The sequence below is a fragment of the Bemisia tabaci genome, chromosome 2 (assembly GCF_918797505.1).
Source record: "Bemisia tabaci chromosome 2, PGI_BMITA_v3".
NCBI classification, from domain to species: domain Eukaryota; kingdom Metazoa; phylum Arthropoda; class Insecta; order Hemiptera; family Aleyrodidae; genus Bemisia; species Bemisia tabaci.
This window is the reverse complement of record NC_092794.1, coordinates 36,987,549-37,010,142: the sequence shown is the minus strand read 5'-3', so window position 1 is coordinate 37,010,142 and position 22,594 is coordinate 36,987,549. Positions and strand designations below refer to the sequence as shown.

Sequence of the window (22,594 nt, the reverse complement as noted above, 5' to 3'; positions counted from 1 at the left end):
ATTCTGATTGAAAAGCTTAGAGAATTAAGAACAATGGATATGAATTTCAAACAAAGTAACCGACATAACCTCCAATTGACCAACAAAAACATACCGCCAACGCGTCGCCGCCGTGTATTCTTCCACTACGCTTTCCGCCGCCATATTGATCGTGACGTGTACGTCCAAGACCTACGAGCGCGCAGTTCAAACGCCGTTTTAGGCCACCCTAATTTTTGGCACTTTCAAATAAACTTTTCTCCTGTTTGCAGTCATCAAAAAAATTTAGGAAAAAAACCGTAAGCTTCGGTCACTTACTACTTTCGAATGACACAATAAAAAAAAAATGACTTAACTGACTCATTTCCACATCGTTTGGATCCATGTCCAAGTAAGCTTTTTTGATCAGTTGAGTAGATGGATAAGAGGTGTTCTACATGATTTAAAAGCCATACCCCTCTTTATTTAACCCTAGGTGTGGAATTAATGCAACTTTTAGCTTTTTCAGACTTTCTTTCCGATAATTTGGTAGTATACGGAGGAGTTTCACCAAAACATGGTTTCATTTCCAAAATGTACACGACCCTTAGGTAAAATTAAGTTTTAAATGCTTAAAATTAAAACAATTCCAAGGCTAAAGTTGGCAAAAATTGATGGTGAGGCCGTTTAAAATTTATCAGAGACCTTTTTAAAGGCCAGAAATGAAATGACCGTGTAAAATTAAATGAGACTCGTTTGTGTACAGAACCATGATATCCTGAAAACTTGTCAAAAATAATTACTTTCCTTTCATTGCATTTCGGGTTTGAGGCATTGCTGTGCCTTTGCATGGGTTCCCAACGATAAAATATTGGCCTAGAGTCTATCTACGACTAGTACTTCAAAAATATGTAACATTCAACAAAATCCAGATGGAGCTAAAAAAAGCTCCTAGCGCCACTTCTCTTGTGGACCCACCGAGTGCAGGAGTGCGACAAAACCCAATTTCTCAGCACCTACCAAACCAGTTTTAAAATACTTCAGTACGTCAAGACCTTAAAGATACCGTCGGGAGGCCAGTTCTTACAGATTTGCTCTTGCTACAAAAGTTGCGTAGCAATAAAACATCAAAACTTACTTTTAAGACCACCCTTGCTTACAATTTTTTTAAAACTCATCTCATTTAGCAAGGACATATGAGGACCTATCTGTAACAATAGCGGATGTCGAGTTTTCACATTGTGAGAAAAGCGCGTTTGAAGTTTTTGAAGCTTTGCACTTTTCCGCCCGTAGAACCGAGAGGATTCTCATAAAGATTTTTATGAAGAGCAACTCTTCCGGTAAAAAACACACGTTTTACGATCTATGTAAGTGAAAAATTGAAGGAGTAACAGCGGTTTTAAAAAAATGTGACATCCGCTATTTTTACTGAAAACACTTTCTTTATGCATGAAACAAAGTCTTCAGGAAGGGTAAGGCTGGTGAAACGATTGAAATGAACTAAAAGTAAGTCAATGCTGAGTCATTTTGCAAAATTGATCAAGAAACTAAACCGTTCGTAACTTTTAGGACAAAAACAAGGAACAAATTCTAAAATCAGTCAAAAATTCAACAATTCTGGCGAGACGGTCTCGATATGTATAATTTGAGTGTCAGCGACAGCCCATGGCCGGTGGGCAGGCAGTTATCACAAGTGGGTTCGAATCTCCACAGTGTCCTGCCGCGCCGGCCGAGGAAAACAATGGATTCTCTCATCCGGTGTTTTTACAAATAAAATGGTTTTCAGTTCATATCTCGCCGAAAAATTGCGCTGAAAGTCTGAAACTTTGCACAGGCATTCTTGGAGGCTCTAAATTTCGGAAAAAGCATTTGCCCTTAAAATGGCGGATGTCAGCGACCGCTATTGTTACATATATGTCCTTATATATATCTTTAATTTATTAACGGTAGAATAACTGTCACAAATATTGACTCCTTTGTTATTTCACTTTTTTAGGTCTCTGTTTTATCAGATTACAAAAACCTCGTTGAGGAAATTCGAGGCTATTGCTTAAGAAATAAGGAAAACGAAAGAAGATTTCACAGCAATGAAGAACTCATTCTCGAGGAAAATGTGTCAGATTGGGAGAAAAGTGAGCCTGATGATTTTTCTCGCTTAAAATTATCAAATATCGACTCGCGCAAAATATCCCTCACATGTGAAACACTAATGAGGCATTCTGTAATAGTTCAAAAACTAGAACCAAGCAAAGGACTAACAATAGAGCCTACAAAACTAAGTGGGAAACTACGAAGCCCTTTACCAAGTCCAGTTCCCTCACCGGTCACAAGTCCTTCCCCAACGAGAAGCCGTTTTCACGTATCAAAAGTGTCAGAAATGTCTGATTCGTTCACGTCCACCGACTCAAACACATCTTCCTCTCTCTCACCATCATCAATGTTCAGTAATTCAAGGTTCAAGGTCACAGTGGTCGAACCTGAAAAATCAACCGTTGTCATCTCAGTACCCTCCAAAAAAAACACAACTGTTGGTTTTGAGTGTGCTCCTCCCTCACCCACTACGCGGAGATTAAACAAAGAGAACTCATCGGAGTCAAGAATCAGTTTTCCTTTTAAGCTTAATAAACCAATCGATAGCTTGGACATTGTTGCATCAAAAATCATGAAACAACCTGCAGTAGACCTAGCCGCCCCACCCAGAGCCCGTAAAATCTCTTGGATTGCTCCATCTTCAATGTTCTCTTTTTCTCAAATGCAAGCATCAATTGATGATATCAACAAACCAACATCAAGTTTAGACCGATTAATTGACCTGTTTAAAAGTCCGTTCAGTCAGTTTCAAAACAAACCGCAAAGTGCAGTCACCGATGCAACATCTGATGAACGGAACCAAGCACCTCCTGTTGGGCCTTTTTCCAGTGTTGAAAATAACAACCGTTCGGAACTTCAAGGTATCCAAACATATTTGGTGCCTCCAGAAACAAACAACAAAACAATACCATTGAGCAGTGAACGCAATACTGAAGAGACTCCTTATACTCCAATGGTCAGTAGCCCCTTAAGGAATGAACTGCTATTTCCTGAAGAAGATGAGAAAATTATTGTCACCATCAGCGAAAGTGCATCACTATGTGGTAGGAATACATGCATGATTGGTCTCTCTGATGAAAGCCACCCTGTGAATGCGGATAGCTCTGTGGACTTAAGTCCGGATCACACATCCTCAGAACTAAAAGATTCGAGATCAGCCTCTGCATTCAACAGTTCTAATGATAACTGTAGCCTAACATCACATGAAGTAAGCTTAACAGGAAAGGGGTGTATAGACTCAACTAGTCTGCATGGCAAGTCCGCTTTTGAAGTAGATTTTTCTGCATCAAAGACATGTGAAGACAACTCAACTGATGCCCAAAACAAAGCAGTTGATTTTTCAAGCGCAACCGATCTGTCAGAAGTACTCAAGTGCCAAAAAAACATGAAGTCTTCAAACAAAGAGGAAGACAGTAGTGACTACCAAACTAGTAATAACAGGCTTTTAATAGAATGTGAAGTAAAATTTGACACCTCCTGCAAAGGGACGGAATTTAGTAGCTATAACAAAACATTTTCTGGAAGTTTAAAAGGGTGTGAATCAACCAACTTACAAGATCGTAATGATTTCACCAGTGATGCCACTTATTATGAGGATAATTTTGTGCTGAGAAATAGTGAAGGGAGCTCTGAGCTTCTTCAAATTAATGAGTTCAGTGAAGAAACTACGGACTGTAACCGTCTTTACCTGCCTTGTAAACTTGCTACCTGGCCTCAAGGCCTTGGGCTTCATCTTTTGGGGCAGACATCCTGTCAAATTGACCAAAAGTATCGATGCAACAGTGCACCGTGCTTAGTCGAAGCTGCAACTGTTGTTTTATTTCAAAGACAACTTCCCTCAGATCTCTCAGGTATGTGGTAAATGATACCAATTTTTTCTAATAGATGTTAAAACAGTGCCAATTTAGCATACTATGACCGTACGTGAGATTGTGTTTAGCTTAGTTACTTTCGGCACATATATCGATATATAATAATATGGATACGTCGGAAATTTACAGGAAGTAAATGAATGTGCAATTTATCAAACCATATTTGTCCATCAAATCTAATTGTTCAGAGGAGGCATGAAACCATATGTAAATAAGGTTATACCATGTAGTGATGGAGAAAACTTTTTTGTTGTCTTTGATTACATTGCGCATTGAGTCTTAAGAGGGTTTCTGGTCAAATTAAATTTTTAGGTGAACAAATATCTCCTTTGCGTATGGATTTGTGTTGTCTTTCCTATTCATGACGTGATTCAGGGATTTTGGTTGTTTAAGCTCCAATTGACTTTCTAGGCAAACCACTCTGATATCATTCTTTTTAATGTAATTAAGTGCCATAAAAATGAAATGGTTTTCAGTTGATCAATGTTGTCTTCTCAGGGGTTTTTTGAGTGATCACTGTTTGACACATCTTTAAAAAAGTTGAGATACGATGATTTGAAAAAAAAATTTAGCCAGAAAGTACATTGCATTGGGCAAAAATAACTTCAGAATTTAGTTTGAAACTTTGTTGCACAAGCTTCAATTTCTGACACGACATATAACCTTACGAGTATGTAGAGGGGGTTATTCAAAATCGGCGATTTTGTCCCCCTCATAGATTTGGCCTGGAATTGAATTTGTTGTTCCCTATCACAAGACACGCCTTTTTCTGGCTATCGCAAGTTGGAAATAAATTGTCCTTGTTCAAAATAATAGAGAACATCATACAGAATTATTCTAGAATTGTATTCTCACTCCAGGAGAGTTATATTTCTCAAAATTAAAAGTAAAAAACGGTGCTCCGCTTCGCTCCGCGCCGATATTTGAAAGGGCTCCGCCCCGCCAAACCTCCCGGGACGCGCGCGTCTTTTCAGTCGTCTCTTTTTAGTGTATTTTCCGAAGGAAAGATACACTATTGCGTTCTCCCTCATGGTGGGACCTAGACCTGGGACCATGTAAAGAGCACCGATCTCGAGTCGTAGATCACAAATGTATATGTCATTCATTTTCTGTCATATATATATATGTATGTATGTATGGTTGGTTGGTAAATACATTTATTTGGTGCTTTAACATTGAAGCCATTAACACCGTAGATGAGGAGAGATCGTCAAAAAAACATAATTTAAATATTTAAGAAGTAGGAGTCACAAAAAGGGTAGTAGAAAATTAAAATTTAGGACAAGGAAAGAATGCATTAAATTTGGAGATGGACAAGGAAAGAATACATTAAATTTGGAGATTAATTCGTTTAAAAAAGGGAGGGATTTCATGAAAATACTTTGAAAGGATGGTATGGAGGTCAGAAAGTGGAGGGAAAATTTTGGATCTTAATTGTTGATATGTGGGGCAAGTTATTAAAACATGTTTAACTGAGAGAGGGACATTACAAGCGATGCAGGTCGGGGGTTGGACTTTCTTGATGATGTATTGGTGGGTGAAAGACGTGTGCCCAATGCACAGCCGGGTTAATTTTACTTGATCTGCTCGTGGTAGACCAGAAAGTTGAGGGAATACGGACATTGGAGGATTTCTGTGTTGGCAATACACTGTCCACTCTTGTTGCCAATTTTTGACGATTTCTTTTTTGATGTACTTGTTGAGGTCCTCGGCTATGACAGTTAGGGGGAGGAAGGGGCCAGCAGATGAAGCGGCTTCTCTCGCCAGAGTATCGGCTTCCGTGTTTCCAGCAACGCCTACATGTCCCGGGCACCAGCAGAATGCAATTGAGAAATTCAGGGAGAGAAGATGATGTAGGGAATTTTGGATTTGGATAATGAGTGGATTGGAACCAGGGACAGTTTGGAGGGCAGACAGAACACTCAGTGAGTCAGAGCATATAATGGCTTTTTTATCTTCTGTCTCTTGAAGAAAATTTAATGCTTGGTGTATAGCAAAGGCTTCGGCAGTAAAAATTGAGGCAATGGGAGACAGCTTGAAGGATCTAGACTCATTTTGTGTGATAAAAGCACATCCTGTTTGGCTGTTTTCCAGTTTGGATCCATCGGTGTAAATTTGTTTATAGTCTTGATAATTTTCCAATGTCGAGAAAAAGTTACTTCGTAATTCGGCATGGGATGTATCGGACTTTGATAAAGAGCAGGAGTTGAGGTGAATTTCAATATTAGGAGGGGTCCAGGGAGGAAAATTGAGATTTGCAGCTGGAATAACGTCAGAAAAATTGAACTTAGAAAAGAAGGTATCATAGAATGGGATCTCAGCCCTCGCCTCAAAGCAATCTTCAATAGCAGGATTACTTGGATGGCTCACTAGTTTAGTGACATAGCCTGCCAGTAATTGATATCTTCTGTGTTGAAGTGAGGGCTCTTGTGCTTCAACTTCAATACTAACGACACGACTTGTCCGATAGGCACCAGTAGCTAGTCTGATGCAAGAGTTATGAATACTGTCTAACTTTTTAAGTAAAGAGCGATTTGCGGAGCCATAAAGAATAGAACCATAATCAAGTTTTGATCGTATAAACGATCTGTAAATTTTAAGCAACGTTGGTTTATCAGCTCCCCACGAAGTGTATGTATGTATGTATGTATGTATGTATGTATGTACGTATGTATGTATGTATGTATTTCAGCCATCGTGAGGATTTTTCAGTTTTCAAAGCGTTGAGCGGCAGTTAATTTTTTTTTTTTTTTAAATGACCGGCGCATCCACCGTTGGAAGGAAAATTTTCCCGAAGTGGGAGCAGGAGTCCTGAATTTACCCTGACCCACTGGGTGACGAAATATTTGTCCAAAATCTTCCTTCCCCTGACCCACTGAGCAACGAAACCCTTGTCCAAAAACTTCCTCCCCTTGACCCACTGTGCAGCCCCGCTCCGGCCTGCTCCCATCATGCCGCGCACCCCCTGCCTAAAATTTTCATAGCTCGCCATTTTCAAACGGCTCTGCCAATTTTTCTCCAATTCCATACCAAACCAGTCTTAGGAGAAAACTACCACCTATAAAAATGTCAGCTCAAAATATTCAGTTAAACTCTAGTTATCGAGTGGGCAAGCTTTGACCTCCCCCCACTTTCGACCCCACCCCTCCAAATCTATTGCGTTAAATTTCAATTTCTTTTGGCAGAATAGTACCTCTAAAGAGATTCTCCAAAATGCAAAAAATTTGGTCTAAATATCTTACAACGTTAAAAGGTTAAACCACGCAAAAATCGAAAAAATTTTAAAAGGCATATATATATATATATTAGTGAATTTCATGAGCTTTATAACCGTTTGATTTATTTTTTATTCATTTTAAAATTTACATTGCGACGTTTCGGTGGCGTATGTAAGCGAAACGTCGCAATGTAAATTTTAATATGAATAAAAAATAAATCAAACGGTTATAAAGCTCATGAAATTCACTAAATTATAAATACGTACAATAACCATGAAATTAGAGATTATATATATATATATATATATATATATATATATATATATATATATGTGTGTGTGTGTGTGTGTGTGTGTGTTCGTGTGTGTGTGTGTGTGTGTGTGTGTATGAGAAATGTATATATTCAGCTTGCAGCCACAAAAATTAAAACTTAGTTCCTCCGCAACGTATAACTTAAAAACTAACCGTAATAGCTGATCGATTGTCCATGTAAAATATTGAAATCAACGAATGTGTATGCAGAAAAATTTAAAACTTTTTTTAAAAAACGCGAAAGCACAAAAACTAAAACTACAATGGTGGCCACCACGATACTCGGGCTCGTATGATTGCTCGAAAAATAACCGGTAAACAAAGAGAGCACGTCACTGAGAGGAGCAAACAGATAACTACACGTAAAATAATCCGAAGGAAGCCCTGTACGCCGTGCCCAGTACATGGGTGTCAGTTCTGAAATTAATGGAATTTGAGCACCATTTAATCTGTATGGCTTCATGATACAACCTTGCCCTGAAATTGGGTTCTCTGACGAGTACTTCTGGATTGTTTAAATTAAATTCGTGCTGTTGTTCCTGGCTGTGATGGTGTTAAGCAGTTTTCTCCTTTTTGTCATACTTGTGTGGCCGTATTCGTTCTCCCAGGTAGCGGTTTTAGTATGGCCTGTATAGGCAACATTGCAATTCAGACATTTCATCTTATAAACAACACCGGAGGTCTTTTCAGGTGGTACGGTACTCTTCAATATCGAGGAAAACCGTCTATCGAATTTGGGTTACTGAAAACTGGAAAGAAGTTATAGGGCTTCCAGCACTTTTTCAATTTTTCACTGAGTTCTCGTATATATGGCATTTTCACGACATTGCCAACATCTACTTTCTCCTTAGAAATTCTATTTTCTTCTTTCTCACAAATATACGTGCATTTACGCATCATCTTGTCCAGTAGAGTAGAGAAAAAGTAGAGAAAAAGACGAACAATTTAAAAAACTGGTTTTGGTTCAAATAACAAAAGTGTGATCTTTCAGTTTAGTCTGTTTAAAAGAAATTGTTTTTCCTCAAAAACAAAAAAAAAGCTCATAAGTTAACTGAAAAATGTAATTTTGGGATTTTGACCTTTAAAATCTTAAAGCACACAATTTTAGCCGATTTTTTGTCCCAACCGGGCCTCAATATCTTTTTTCGTTTGAAAGATATCGAGGTTCACACTTCACAGGTTTTGACTTCCACCCCTCTTAGCGCCCCACAAAATTTTTTAGGGGTCCGAAAATTTGGGGAAAGAAGCGCTCTAGTATGAGTAACAGATAGACGAAGTTTGAATAAGTTTTAAGGGGGGGGGGGGCGAAAAAAGTCGTTTTTGCATACGGCTCTTTTTATAACTACCTGTGTTAGAGAACACCCAGGAAATTTGGATAGGGAAGAGAAGAAGAAAGGAATTCATTCCGAGGATAGTCTCGCAGGCAGATACCGAAGGTAGGGCAACAAGAATAACTTAGGAAGAGAAAGCTTAGAAAGAGATAGAAAGAAAAAGAGAGTGGCATCAATGAGAGCCTTTTAGAGAAGACGCTGTAAGAACGTAGCGCCTGAATAGAGTGCCGGAAACTGGCGACCCCGCAAATGAAGATTCTTGACGTTGAATGTAACCTGGCGCAGGAGCAGAGTGCCAGATAATCTGGCAACCCTGTAGAAGAAGGATTGTAGCGGTGTGTGTGATGTGGCGCCGAAACCAGAATGCCGTACAACCTGGCAACCCCGCGGAAGAAGGGTCTAGGCGCCGTATGTGACTTGGCGCCATAGAAGGCAAAGTCTTGGCGCCACAAGGCCTGGCGCCGAAGCAGGGTGCCGAAAAGCGTAGCAACCCTGTTGAGGAGGTTTCTTGGCGCCGCGCCGTATTGGACGTAGCGCCGAATGAATAAGAATTAGAGTGCCAAAATGCCTGGCAATCCCTAATATTTACTTTGTTGACGTTGTTGAAGCAGAGAGTACGGAAGGTATTATCTTAATATCCTGCGGGATTTTTTTAAAACAGCGGATACGCATGGAGAAAAATCCCTGATTTAGTTTATGTTTTGAATAGCTGACGTAATTTGAAGGAAAATGGTATTTACAGATGCTAGGTTTGTTCAAAAATTGAGGAAGATACGGCATCGTAAACATCGCGCCCATTCCCGTTTTCGTGGCGCACCTCAGGCGCACTCTCGCACCAACGAACGCAACTTCTTGCTCACAGCTCAACTTCTGTTTCAATTCTTCCCTATCTAATCGGGCCTCTAACCTTCCATACTCTCTTGTATTAAAGATGCTTGTGGTCCGATTCTTGCCCTAGTGAAGACTGGTCTTCTTGAGTGACTTGCTTGACTTGAGCTATGAGTGAACACCAATCGAAACGGGCACTGCTCAGGCAAAACGAGAACCAGCCCCATTGACTGGGCGGCCCCGCACGGAGCGCTGCCAAAAGGCTCCATTTGAGCCCTTAGCCCGGGAATCCCGGTAAGATGGGATAGACGAATATGGATCATGTGCCTATTACGTCAAAGGGCGAAAGGTCGCAGTTTGTGCCCCTCAAATTGTCCTCAAAGGGACCGCAACGGCAGATCCGCGGCGATCGCGTCCTGGTGGCGGAAACAGCAAACGCGGTCGCAGTATGCTCGCTGCGCAGTGGCCCGGGTTGCAGGAAAGCGGACAAGCTGGATCCCTAACAATCTGCTTTTGATAGAAGTTAGGGCCATTCTTTCAGGGGCCCAAAGGGGATTGGAGGAGCTTGAAATAATAAAACTCGTAGTCCTTGGGGTCCCCTCTCGTCCCTGGAGTCCTCGACTTCGTCGGATCAAAAATATCCGAGAAAAAAGCCCAGCACGGGTGGCCTGAGACACCCTGTGCAGCCGTCTAACTTGTCACCTTGTGGAGTACAAAAATGGGCTGAAGCGGCTCCCAGTGCTCTAAGCGCAAAAAGAAGCGTGTGCATCACCAAAATCAAGATGATGTACAAAAGTTTAAGTAGGAAAAAATGATCTGTAATTATTACATCAATATGCGTCAAAATTGGGTATTGAAATGCAATTACTTTCCTTGCTTGTTTCTTTTATGTGGATAGGAGCTGTCCATAAATTACGTAGCACGATGTTTCCGATTCTTTGACACTTAACTACACCTTGTAACAAGGTCCTAACGGGGGCTTTGACACCCCCAAAATAATTATTTAAGATTTGCTTCGACATCCCCACCCTATCATTCATCAAAAAAAAAAAAAAAAAAAAAAAAAAAAACCACAATCAAACACTCAAACAAAAATAAAGAAAGGGCGTAGGTACGTTTACATGGCCTCTATGAAGTGGCACTTACCAAATGTATTAATATGTAAAGAATAAATGGGACGAAAATCGGCTTTAAAGCGCCACAAATATGGGAGGAGACGTAAACAATCTACAGGTCATTCTCTTAGAGAGTGTAGAAGTAGGTATCTAACGAGATATTAGCTATGTTTATGCGAGCCTCTTAACCTAACTTCAATCGAAACCTGAGTTTGAAACCAAGGTTCAAATCACGGCATAAACGATACGGAACTAACGAAATGTAGGTTTCCGAAATTTGTGTTTGAAACCTTATTTTACACTAAAGACTAGGTTTTCGCACTCCGCATAAACGAACCGGAGGTTGAAATTAGTTGAAATTCGACTTCAAATGCGATTTTCAGGTGCGCGATCGGCAATATGGCGGATTTATTATCATAACGTTCGTAAACAACTGGTGCTTATCCCACGATTTAGCGTTAATTTTGTCATTATTCAACATTTTTTACAATCATAATTTTACTATAATTGTTGCTTAAGCACTTTTACGTGATTCCTTCAGTTATATGTGGCTTACTTATCCTTATTTAGCTAAACGTAGGACGTTATTTTCTAGTGAAGGTGTTTAGTGTCAGATGGAATCCAGGCTTATTACTGCTTTTCCAGATAATTCTTGCAACTCTAATCAACATTTTATGACTACAGAAGCAAAGCAAGCAAAGAGCTTTACAGGCTACAATTGAGTAATAGCCTTACCTACCAGTTCATCATCTGCGGAGAACTTTTTTACTGTATCCAAACGATTTGCCTAAGATTTCAAGATAAGGCACCCTGCTTCCCTTTAAGTAGTGCACCGAATTTTTTCATTTCAATCTACCGATTAAATCTAAAATCTGATCCAGTCAGAGCTGCATAGCTCTTGAATTTGTGTGTTATCCGTGTATCTATTTCCTGGTTGTCCTACTGGAAGTGTGACTCCAGCCACAACCGTGACCTGCTGACTTATTTCTTTGATCCAATCTCTTGTAAATGATGACTCAAATTCTGAAGCCATCATTTATTGAAACTAGTTCAAAGTTATTGCTCCAAAGTATCGTCACTCTTCTCATACTGATGCAGAAGGAAGGAGATTCGTCGGTGAGTGCTCTGTGATCTAAGATTTTCAATTTGAGATAAGAATAAGGTTTTTATTGAGGCGTGTAACAATTTTTGGTCGTTGAACCACTTGTCATAATTGAGTTTTGGCGTTAGAGATGCATCAACTGTGGAAAGTGGCTCTGCCTGTGCAAAAATATCTTGTGACAGCAGTGAATGTTAGTAAATGCGCTTTACAGATAGGCTGAGAGCTCCAGATTCCAATCTAACTGAATTATTAAATTCAGAAGGATTTTTGAATTGAGTTCATATCGAATCTCAGTAGGAGAATAATATACAGTCGAAGCGAAAGAATATCAATGGTAAGGTTGGGTTTGTGTCTTAGATTAGTGAAATGCAATGGCAGGTTCTGAAATCTTGTTTGTCAGTTGCTCTTTACATGAGTCACCTTTGAAAATCAAGTTTAAGGAAAACACACATAGGTAGGCAAACAGTGGTAGGCAGCTTGCCTATTTTCTTCCTGTCTTGCTCATGGACTCGGATAGCAGTCGGAAAGAGGGGTGCGAGAAACAGGATTTCAGCGCGTGTCTCTGGGAATGTGGAAATTCAGAATTTGTGAAGCGTCACCAGTTTGTTGAGATTGTCACCGTCCGTTGCCTCAAGAGGATTTAGACGCTTCTGCTTCAGCGATACATTGTTGACCTATCAATATCTGCTTATTTTGATCATATCGTGAAGGAGGAATTCCCATAAGTATATCCCGATTCTTTATTTGTTTCACTACAATAATGGCAGACACACAATCTTTACGACAGCATGGAGTGAAGGTGCGGTGCTTTACTGGATTAGCACTCCTACGCTTTCAATGCCTATATCTAAGTACCTATTGTAAGATCATTAGAAGCTCAATCAACAACATGATGAATTTCTGCGCCTGCCATAATTATTTTTAACATCACTAAAAATTACCTATGGCAACTTTTCTGCACTCAGAATATAAGCTCGAGCATGATTTGGAGGGTTGTTGAGATTAGGTATTCATTCAATTTTAAAGATGAACGTGAAATGATGAAACATCTACTGTCATTTTTCCAACTGTTGCTCAGAAAGTCAGTAAAGGCTTTTCTAGTGAAGATGAAGCCTCCGCTTATATATTGTGGAAAAATTGAACATACACAGGTTAAAAGAGTAATACCTAATAATTTATTGAATCAATTCATAGTGGAAAAATGAAGTATAGCTTGTGAAAATGGCGCCAACATGAAATTCAAGTTCAATCGAAAATATGCGCATAAACAGCGCCAAAATCGGAAAGTTTGATTTCCCGCGAAAGTCGGGTTACAGCGCCCGCATAAACCCGACGGAGGAAACTTGCATTACAAACTCGGGTTTCATGAAACCCCGGTTTCGAGCCTCGCATAAACGTAGCTATTGCTATGTGTATCATACAAACATATCCTGAAGTAGAGAAAGTGAAGAATAGTCTCCATCATGCTCTTAGGCTCTACTCTCCCTATGTTTTTTTTTTTTTTTTTTTAAGTGACATTCTCCCAACAATGTCAAAATGTCTGAATGATTTACGTGATTATGGAAATTTTTTAATGATTTTTCTAATTTTCTTACTGAAAAATGAGGAAGGGCATAGCTTCTGTTGGTTGTTGTTTGAGTGGTTCCGCATCACATGGAAAAATTAGGGTACCGATGAGGATCACAGCTCAGCAGTCATCAGTTTGACTGAACTATTTGAATAATTTTATACAAATGTAGATGTGAAAGACTCAAAATTACGAAATTTTAACTGATGAGCAACAACGGATGATCCCCACATTCAGCTGCGGATTTAAGTGTGTAATTTCGACTTCGTGTATTTTCGACGAATTAGTAGGCTCTTGGTTTCATGAAACAAGGAAGAATAAGACAGAAACAATATCCCCCCACAGTGCGTTTTGTACTTTATTGACAACCCCACACTTTAAGCTCCTCAGTATCTTCAAAGTTCATCCCATCTAAGGCACATGCATATTGCTCAGCAAACCAAAACATGCGATATTTTTCGTGCCGTACGCCTCCACTTTAATCTTCTTTACCGTCTTGTATCACACTGAAGGCAGCTGCCGGAAGTGAATTGAAGAAGTTGTAGTTTTCCATTTTGTGAGACCTAAAGAGATTTGCAGGGTGCAGTCAAATTAAAATAAAAAAGAAAGATAAATAATATTACTGAAGGTATGTCTGAAAATGAGAATAGGATATCATGGCTGTGTAATGTGTAACCAATTGTCAGCTATTGAATCACAACAAATTTTCGTTGGGAAAAGCTTCCTGAAATACACACATTTATTCTTAGAATCCGCCTCCACTTGCAAAAAGATAGAGATCTTTCGTTTAAGTGTGCTTTTTTTTATTTGATATTTTTTTGTTCTTTTATTTCAGTCAAAATCCAAAAACTTTCACCCACCAAATGTGATGACTCATTAGACCCATCAACAAATTTGCAAATGGCATCGTAAAATCTTATTACTTTCAAATGAGATTGGAATTTTTCTGTGCAAAAATTAACTTTTGTAAATAAGCAAATGCTTATTATCTTCGACTTGTTTGCTCACACCAAATTTCATGATTTTTGTTTTGTGATCTCCTCCCCTCTGTTTTTATGAAATGTATCCCTCTTCTTCATTCATAAAAATAAAAGCTCTCTTTCCTCCTTGCAGGAAAGTCTTGTTTTCCATCGCCCATTACCACAGCAAGAAGTATGTTCGAATTTTCTCGTATTTTTTTAAATGTTATCAACTCAATGTTTTTCATCTGTTTAAGGATCAATAATTTACCCCTTGTTATCTCTCTTAGTTTATGAATAACTTTGATGTATCTATATCATGTTATGGTACAAATACCAGTGGCAGCTCCCAAAGTGCTCGGAACTTATGTCATCATCTGGCACATTCTACCTAGTTTTCCTGTTCTAATTATCTTTCTTCCTCTATTGAATCTTTAATTCTCCTCTATGTTTCACTGTCATTCATTATTTTCTTATAATAGTTGAAATTTACATTTTACGGAACCCCGAATTACCATTTTCACAAGCTTCTTCTGATCATAGAAACCATGAAAAAAGAGGGAATAATTTCCTTTCTACAACGCATAGTTGGGAAATGTTTAACATAAGAGGCTTGTCAAATGCTGCCTTGAGGAAGAAGAGGTTTGTTGGTTCATTTTAATGATTTCAACGTCACTTTTTCTATGCGAAGGTTGAAAGAATGGAATTTAGTCTTAAAATTATGTTTATATGCAGTTCTTTTCTCGCCAGTTGGCTCCCTCTTGCTTTTCAGGAAAAGCACTAACGTGAATCAGAGGAAATAATATGGCTGGAGTTTGAAATTTTTTCTAGAGAGAGGGAAGAACAACAGGCAAATTCCATTTCACGTGTGTTTAATAGTGGGTATCGACTGGCTATGTAAGATTCTAATTGGGGGAGACGCAGCATGTCTCCTGCTAGACTCCTGTTCTTACCTCTATAGAACGGAAGCAAGAGATTAGTTAGTTTCTTATAATGGGCCTGTTGCAAACTTTTGCTAGAGCAAAACTAAGAGTTGTTTCTTATAGATAATGCCTCAAAAATCACGATGAGCGCATCGGCAAACTCTGAAATGCACTCATAACTTCACAAACTGCGTAAGAAATTTGCGGTTTTTTGAGCTTCCCGCTTCAAAAACGATACTACGGCGCAGGTGAACATTTTGTAAGAGGAGTCGTTCCATTGTCGGCAATGATCATCATAGCCGACGCCAATCCGCCAAAACACGTTTGATGGGACGAGATAACACCTGAACTGGATTAGACCATGTAAAAACTTTACAACACTGTATAGTTTTTAGTTGCCTAGTGATTCTCCCTGCTGTTCTGTTATGCTGTTAATATATAAAAAGTTATTGCGATTCAGTTTGGTTTCCTCCGGTATTTGAGATTATTTATTTACTGATTAGTTTAGCTATTGAAAATAGCTCCATTTGGTGACCCCGACGTGATTATATACTCGAAATCTCTGGTCAAAGTGAAAAATAATAAGGAATTAGAGTGAAGATGAAATGTTTGTAATTGAGATAACCTAAAAAAATGAGAGAGTAAAAGTAGACGTTGCGTTTGACACTTTGACAAGAGCATTTCTTACTAATTTATTATTGAGGATGCAGTGAGCGGTTTTCGCCTCCATCCGATAATAATATGAATGCAGTGAGCGGTTTTCGCCTCCATTCAATAATAATATGAATGCAGTGAGCGGTTTTCGCCTCCATTCAATAATAATATGAATGCAGTGAGCGGTTTTCGCCTCCATTCGATAATAATATAAATGCAGTAAGCGATATTGTCGCATACAAACTGAGAGCTTAAAAGCTACATCATAGAGAATGTAGTGAGCGATATTTTTCGCCTCCATTCCCGATGTGAACTCATGAATTAAGCTTGGATAGAAATAAGATTGCAGTGAGCGATATTTTCGCCTCCATTCTTATCCTTGCAATACTTGTGTAAGACCTGGGCCTAGGCTTCTAATTCGATCGGACAGAGGCGGTGTCTCGACACGAACGAAAATAAATAAAAAGACCTATCTAAGCGAAAGTGCATTTAGGCAAAAATGACGGCTTTCAGCCGATAATAATCAAAAAAGACCTATCTAAGCGCAAAAGTGCATTTAGGCATAAAAGACCTATCTAAGTCTCAGTACATTTAGGCTAAAGCCCTGTCTAGTCGGAGTTAAGAGAAGAAAAAGTATAAATTTGAGTGAGAAAAAAAAAAAAAAAAAAAAGTATACATCTGAGAGAGAAGAAAAAGTATAACCTAAGTGAGCAGAAAATAAGGTTATGATCCAAGACTGATATGAGTTATAAGATCGAGAATAAAGAAAAGTGAGCAGAGATATAACAATGGAATAAAATACATAATACTACAGTAAAAATGAAGGAAGGAGGATTTACTAGTCAAGCAAAACCCAGCGTGAATGAAGCAGAAATTTTAAAAAAAAAGAAGCTACAGAGGAGTTGAAAATTCGAATGGAAAACATGGAATATCAACTGTCCAGATTTGTGAACTCTATGGAAACAACTTCCGAAACAAGTTCACCCGAGATAAGTAAAATAAAAGCCCAGTATACCAGTTGTGCCAACTTGATTTTTGAATATTTAAAAGTAACAGTTGCATTAAAGCACCTACAGAAAAATGTGTGAAATCCTGAGGAGAAAACTCCTGACTCAACAATGCATGCAGAGAATGAGCACAATAGAGAAATAAAGCGAGTTTAACATACATGAATTTTTATGTAACTTAGCATTATTGTGGATTAATTATTATGAACTTAAACACGTCATAAATTAACACATGGTGAAAATAATACGATATTCATAATTCCTCAGTAAATTATTATACCATACATAAAAACCGATTTAATAGCGCTCTACTTAGAAATCGAATTTCCAAAAATTGGAATTAGCTTTTTGGTGCAGAAGGAAATCATCCAAAATGTATGATGTATTCATACTTTTAATAACCTTCTTGAATAGAGATGCAAGATTTGAGGAATTCATTGTAAGAAAAAGTAAAGACAGTGGAAAGACTGTGGAAGACTAATAAATACTGCTGAAATGATGAGATAAAAGAGACGTGTTGACAAATGAGTCTGAGTTCAGTGGTTTACATAATAAGAATGCAGATCCTTATTGATCGAATGTTCGAATTGAGTAAAGTTCAAAAAGTATGACGTATTGACGCCAGGTCATTTTTACCGCCAGGAGGAGGACCTCTCACGTCTTATCCTGATAACACACCTACAAAGCAATCTACAAAAATTCTACGGGCGTATGAGGCAATACAGGAAGGATTCAACATATTTTGGAAGAAATGGCAAAGGGAGTATCTTCAACACATTCAAACATTCACTCAAACAAACGAATCTCCGAAAATAGGATCGTTAGTCGTAAGAAAGGATAGACACTGTCCCCCGATGTTTTGGAAACTAGCAAGAATATCCTGATGAAGAATATCCTGAAGAATATCCTGATCTAATCCTTCACCCAGGATCAGATGGCATCACAAGAGTAGGAAACAGCAACATCCACACTAGTGAGAGTCATCACTGAAGTTTGTGTATTACCGTTAAGTGATGACTAACTTAAATTTAATGTGCTTAAAAAACACACACACACACAGTTTTTACTGATGAAATTTCAATTTCAAAATTTTCAAATTTTTAATGATATTCAATCTGTATACATTTTTTAAGGGGGGAGAATGTAAAAACTTTACAACACTGTATAGTTTTTAGTTGCCTAGTGATTCTCCCTGCTGTTCTGTTTATGCTGTTAATATATAAAAAGTTATTGCGATTCAGTTTGGTTTCCTCCGGTATTTGAGATTATTTATTTACTGATTAGTTTAGCTATTGAAAATAGCTCCATTTGGTGACCCCGACGTGAGTTTTTACAGACCAGATAACAATCGGTGTGTTAACGTTCATATTTTCCACGCCCGAATTGATTGACCTTGAACTCTCCTTGAATTACGCGCGGAACTGCGTGCAAGCGTCGGCCATGATGAATATCGCCGACGATGGAGCGACTCCTCTAACAAAATGTTCACCTATGCCGTAGTATCGTTTTTGAAGCGGGAAGCCTAAAAAAAACGCAAATTTCTTACGCAGATTGTGAAGTTATGAGTGCATTTCAGACTTTGCCGATGCGCTCATCGTGATTTTTGAGGCATTATCTGTAGGAAACAACTCTTAGTTTTGCTCTAGCAAAAGTTTGCAACAGGCCCATTGTTGAAGAGTAAAACTCAGTTTGGCAAGAATAATCAAGTTCAAGATGATTTACGTTGTCCCATTTGGAGAATTTTGGGTACTAAGTAAGGAGGCCGACCCTAGTTTTTGAACCCTTCATTACACTTAGTTCCCAACATGAACGAGGGGTGTACTTATGTATGTACGTATGATGTGTGTTGTTGTTTTATACATATGTATGTAATAAGTATTTGTAATTACTACTGAATGTACTTATGATACTTGATGAATTCAGGTTCAAAATGAAAGGGCTTATGCAGGCACAAGGCTAATGGCACAAGGGCAATGTTAACTGCTATTTCAGGACAATTAAATGTTCAGATGAGGGGCTCGGAGAACAAGAAGGATATGTGCAGTTTTTACTATTTCAAGAAATGCATGCGTTAAGTTCCAAAATGACATGGAGCCTATGGAGGAATCAAACCATATTTTTGATGCTGCAAAATTGGACTTTAGTTGTCAATTTTTCTAGAATATACATTAAAATTAAGTCTAATCTTAAGTTTAAGTCTCATGTTAAGTCTGAGTTTTAGTTGAAATCATTAATAACTCAACTTTTTTTTAAAAAAAAAAAAACTGCACACATCCCTTTTGTCTTCCAAGCTTTCTAAAAGATTTTGACCCTCAGATAAGGAATGAAAAGGAACCTTTGGAGACTAAACAGGTGAACTCGTCACAGTCTTGAAAAAATTGTTTGCAAAGTCTGTCTTTGAATGCTGTCGAGACGAAGTTTTAAATTAAATACAGGCCTCAGATCTTGTTAAGTTCTATTAATTTCTCTAAGATTTTGGTTTATATGAGGCCTGGCTAAAAAGTAACGCCTCCAAGCTCATAACTTGAGAACCTTCAAATATTTTTGCAAAAACTAAAGATATTCTGAAAGTAGACGTAATTATGTTTCTAATGGTTTTAAGGTTTGCAAAATTGAACAATTTTTGACGTTACAGTGTTGACAAACTTCTGATATGTCTCTCCGACATGTTTAAGGAAAATGTTATGGATGACAAGTTATAACTTCGCCTTCCTAAAATTGGGCGAATTGGAGATGAACCGAACAAACCAAGTTCGAGAAAAACAGTAGGTACACTGTTTTCAAGAGCATCCTAGATTATCCACAGTTATTTTTTTATTTACTCTCCTTTAACTTTAACGCATTGCGGCCAGCGTTCAACGAGTTGCTGAAATTCCGTCTAAAAAAATAAATCGGGTTGATTTAGAATTGCGGCTTTGACGTAGGGTTCGATTAGAATTGAGTGCCTTTGAGGTCTCTATCCAGCTTCAGAAAAATCCAAAAATAACTCAGAGCCAAATCAGGACTATATGGAGGATGAGGAATGGTCGCCAACTCCGAGCGTTTAATGCTGGCAGAAGCTTGGTTGCAATGAGGTAGGGCATCATGATCCTGTAACAAGAACTTTGTGCGTGCTGGTTGTATTCTTTGAATCCTGGATTTTAAAAGTTGTTATGTCCTGCAGTGTTTGCCTAAATTGGTATTTTCTTGTATTTCAATATCTGCTGCACCTGCGAGGTTTTGACCTGTCACTTGCGATATCTACCTTCAACATGTCAGAGAGAACATGTCAAAAGTTCGGCAGCGCTGTAACGTCAAAAATTGTTCAATTTTGCAAACCAATTGACCATCAGAAAGGTGATTACATCTACTTTTAGAAAAGCTTTAGCTTTTGCTAAAATCTTTGATAGTTCTCAAGTCATGAGCTTGGAGGCGTTACTTTTCAGCTGGGCCTCGTAGATTATTCAGTTTAGTTTTTGGGTTGCGATTCCTTTGCTTTGTCTTGAACTCAACCTCAACCTGTTTTAGTTCTGAAAAATTCCCTTTCAGCGCTGGCCATCAGGTTTTAATTGATACAGCTTAATTTAAAGTTTTTTTTTTTTTTTTTTTTTTTCTCATTGGTGTAAGTAAATAACTCTAATAAGTTGGCTGTGCCTCTACAAGTTTTCTTAGTAGTTCCACCAGCAACTGCCGAGTGCTGAGGTTGTAGCACTCGCGGGATATATTGAGTATGGCCAGCCCACTGACTGGAATGCGAAAACAATTTTGTTTACCTATATAGGGTCAATCCAGACGAACCTCAAGTTAGTCACTTGAAAAGTTGATCAACAAAAGATTTTTTCTTCACTGGAACCTACAAGGTGAAGAAATAACAGAAATAATAAAGAACTTGAGAATAATGCAAGAATAAAAATTATTTGAGCACATTAGTTTAAAATGAGTCCTTGTAGAGTCTTCATAACAGATAAATTCCTTTGACCTAAATGCATTAATTTATTCTTGAAAGTATGTCTCGTTCGTCTTGAAATTTTGCCCCTCGAAGTTCTGGTAAAATATGGTGTTAGTCATTATTAATTGCAAGTTTTATACAGTCAACTGTCAAGGCAGGAGACTACAATATATTGTACAATCAGCTAAACTCAGAGCCGGATCTAGGTTTTTGCCGCCTGGTGCCAAAACAATTTGACCGCCTCCTTCCCCTCCCAGGTGTAAGGTGCAATATCTTATAAAAACACATAATACGCACAAAATATAAGTTTTGGACACATGGCAAAAGCATAATCAATGCAATCCGATTCTGCGATTTTTAGAAGGATGCGCATTTGTGCAGAAAAAAGTTGCAAACAAATATTGTAAGAGGGGAAATGATTCTTCAAGGGATGAGGAGTCGTTACTTACATGAAAAAGGCGAAAATAAAACGTTAAGTAAATGAGGAACTTTAAATGAAACGTAGTAAAAAATTAAACGCTATGTCGATGGTGAAGCAAGAAACCACGTAGCTATGTTCCGGTGTTTCAGAATTGCCGTGTCTATTTTATTTTATCAAAGAGAAACAAGCCAACTATATAGCTTAAGGTTAGCTGGGATTAAGCTGTCAGCCTAGGGATCAATGACGCTGTCTGGCAGCCCTGGCAGCGATCGCGATTCCTGAAATGTCATGGAGTCTCCAGGATTTACTGCGCAAGCGTTGCAATACAGAGTCAAGTTTCCTCTTTTCGTGAAGGAAAGTTTTCGCGGCGGCAAAGTCATCCCTCGACAAAATGTAATATCATACATTGGTGTCATCGGTCTTTCGAGGCTGAAGTCGCCAGACAGAACGCCCCTCATGGAGCATGAGCAAATGCTGTATAATTTTGCGTCGAGAGTCAATGAATGATTTCTTACGTAGAGGGCAAATTTGCCGACCTGAGTTTGCCCATGATTTTTAGAGAGAATCGAGATGACTCATCCGGAGATAGAATTAATTCGAATTGGAAGCCAGTTCCACACTGCTGCATGCCATGCAGGTTGATCCAACTTTGAACTTCTTCAAATCCTTCCGATAGTTTTTCCTTCATTTTTTTCTCACATAATTAATTTAGGTACTACCACAATAATTGGAAATGCCCATAATACCCAACAATACCTCTTTTTTTCTGTGCCTTCCTACACTTTTTTGTGAAAAAAAAAGAAGAAAAATCCGAAATTTGCCGCACCCCATTTGCTGCCCTGTGCTATGGCACCCTTAGCACTCTCCTAAATCCGGCTCCTCATGAACTTCAGCTTCAATGGTTCAATATATTTTTATTTAACTCTCATGTTTGACTTAAAAACTGGATACTGTGACGAAGAACTCTTGAATGATTTCTTGGCGGTGTTTTTGTTTACAATTTTTATATGCCTAATTGTTTTTAACACCTGCATCTTCTTGAGTCTTGTATCTTTAGACAATTTTCTTTCTTTTTCTCCTTTCTTATTCACAAAAACTGATGCCAAATTGAAGTATTTATTTTCCCCTGAATCCTGGTTCAATATTTTTTATGAATAAAACTTAATTGAATCGGTGAGTTACTTACAAATGAGCTGTTTTTAAATCAGTAATTCCTATTAGTGATCTTTCATTTCTGAATTTATCTAGTTCACTTGTTGGCCTGCCTTTTTCCTTCTGTCTTAGACATAGAGAATTTTTTATTCCATAC

The 22,594-nt window shown here is 38.3% G+C and overlaps 1 protein-coding gene and 1 long non-coding RNA gene across 4 annotated transcripts in view; one reads left to right on the top strand and one right to left on the bottom strand.

Moving 5' to 3' along the window:
* LOC109037801 (uncharacterized) overlaps positions 1-17,953 on the top strand; it is a 171,976-nt gene extending 154,023 nt beyond the window's left edge. For all 3 annotated transcript variants that reach the window (XM_072297258.1, XM_072297257.1, XM_072297259.1), the window contains 2 exons: positions 1,955-3,899; positions 14,229-17,953. In XM_072297258.1, the coding sequence (XP_072153359.1) occupies positions 1,955-3,899; positions 14,229-14,305 (2,022 nt within the window). In that variant the 3' untranslated portion in view covers positions 14,306-17,953. The remainder of the gene's footprint in view (positions 1-1,954; positions 3,900-14,228) is intronic.
* The window catches only part of LOC140224083 (uncharacterized), a 51,786-nt gene continuing 43,396 nt past the window's right edge, over positions 14,205-22,594 (bottom strand). Inside the window, exon 3 of the long non-coding RNA XR_011899332.1 lies at positions 14,205-20,768. This is a non-coding gene — a long non-coding RNA (uncharacterized lncRNA). The remainder of the gene's footprint in view (positions 20,769-22,594) is intronic.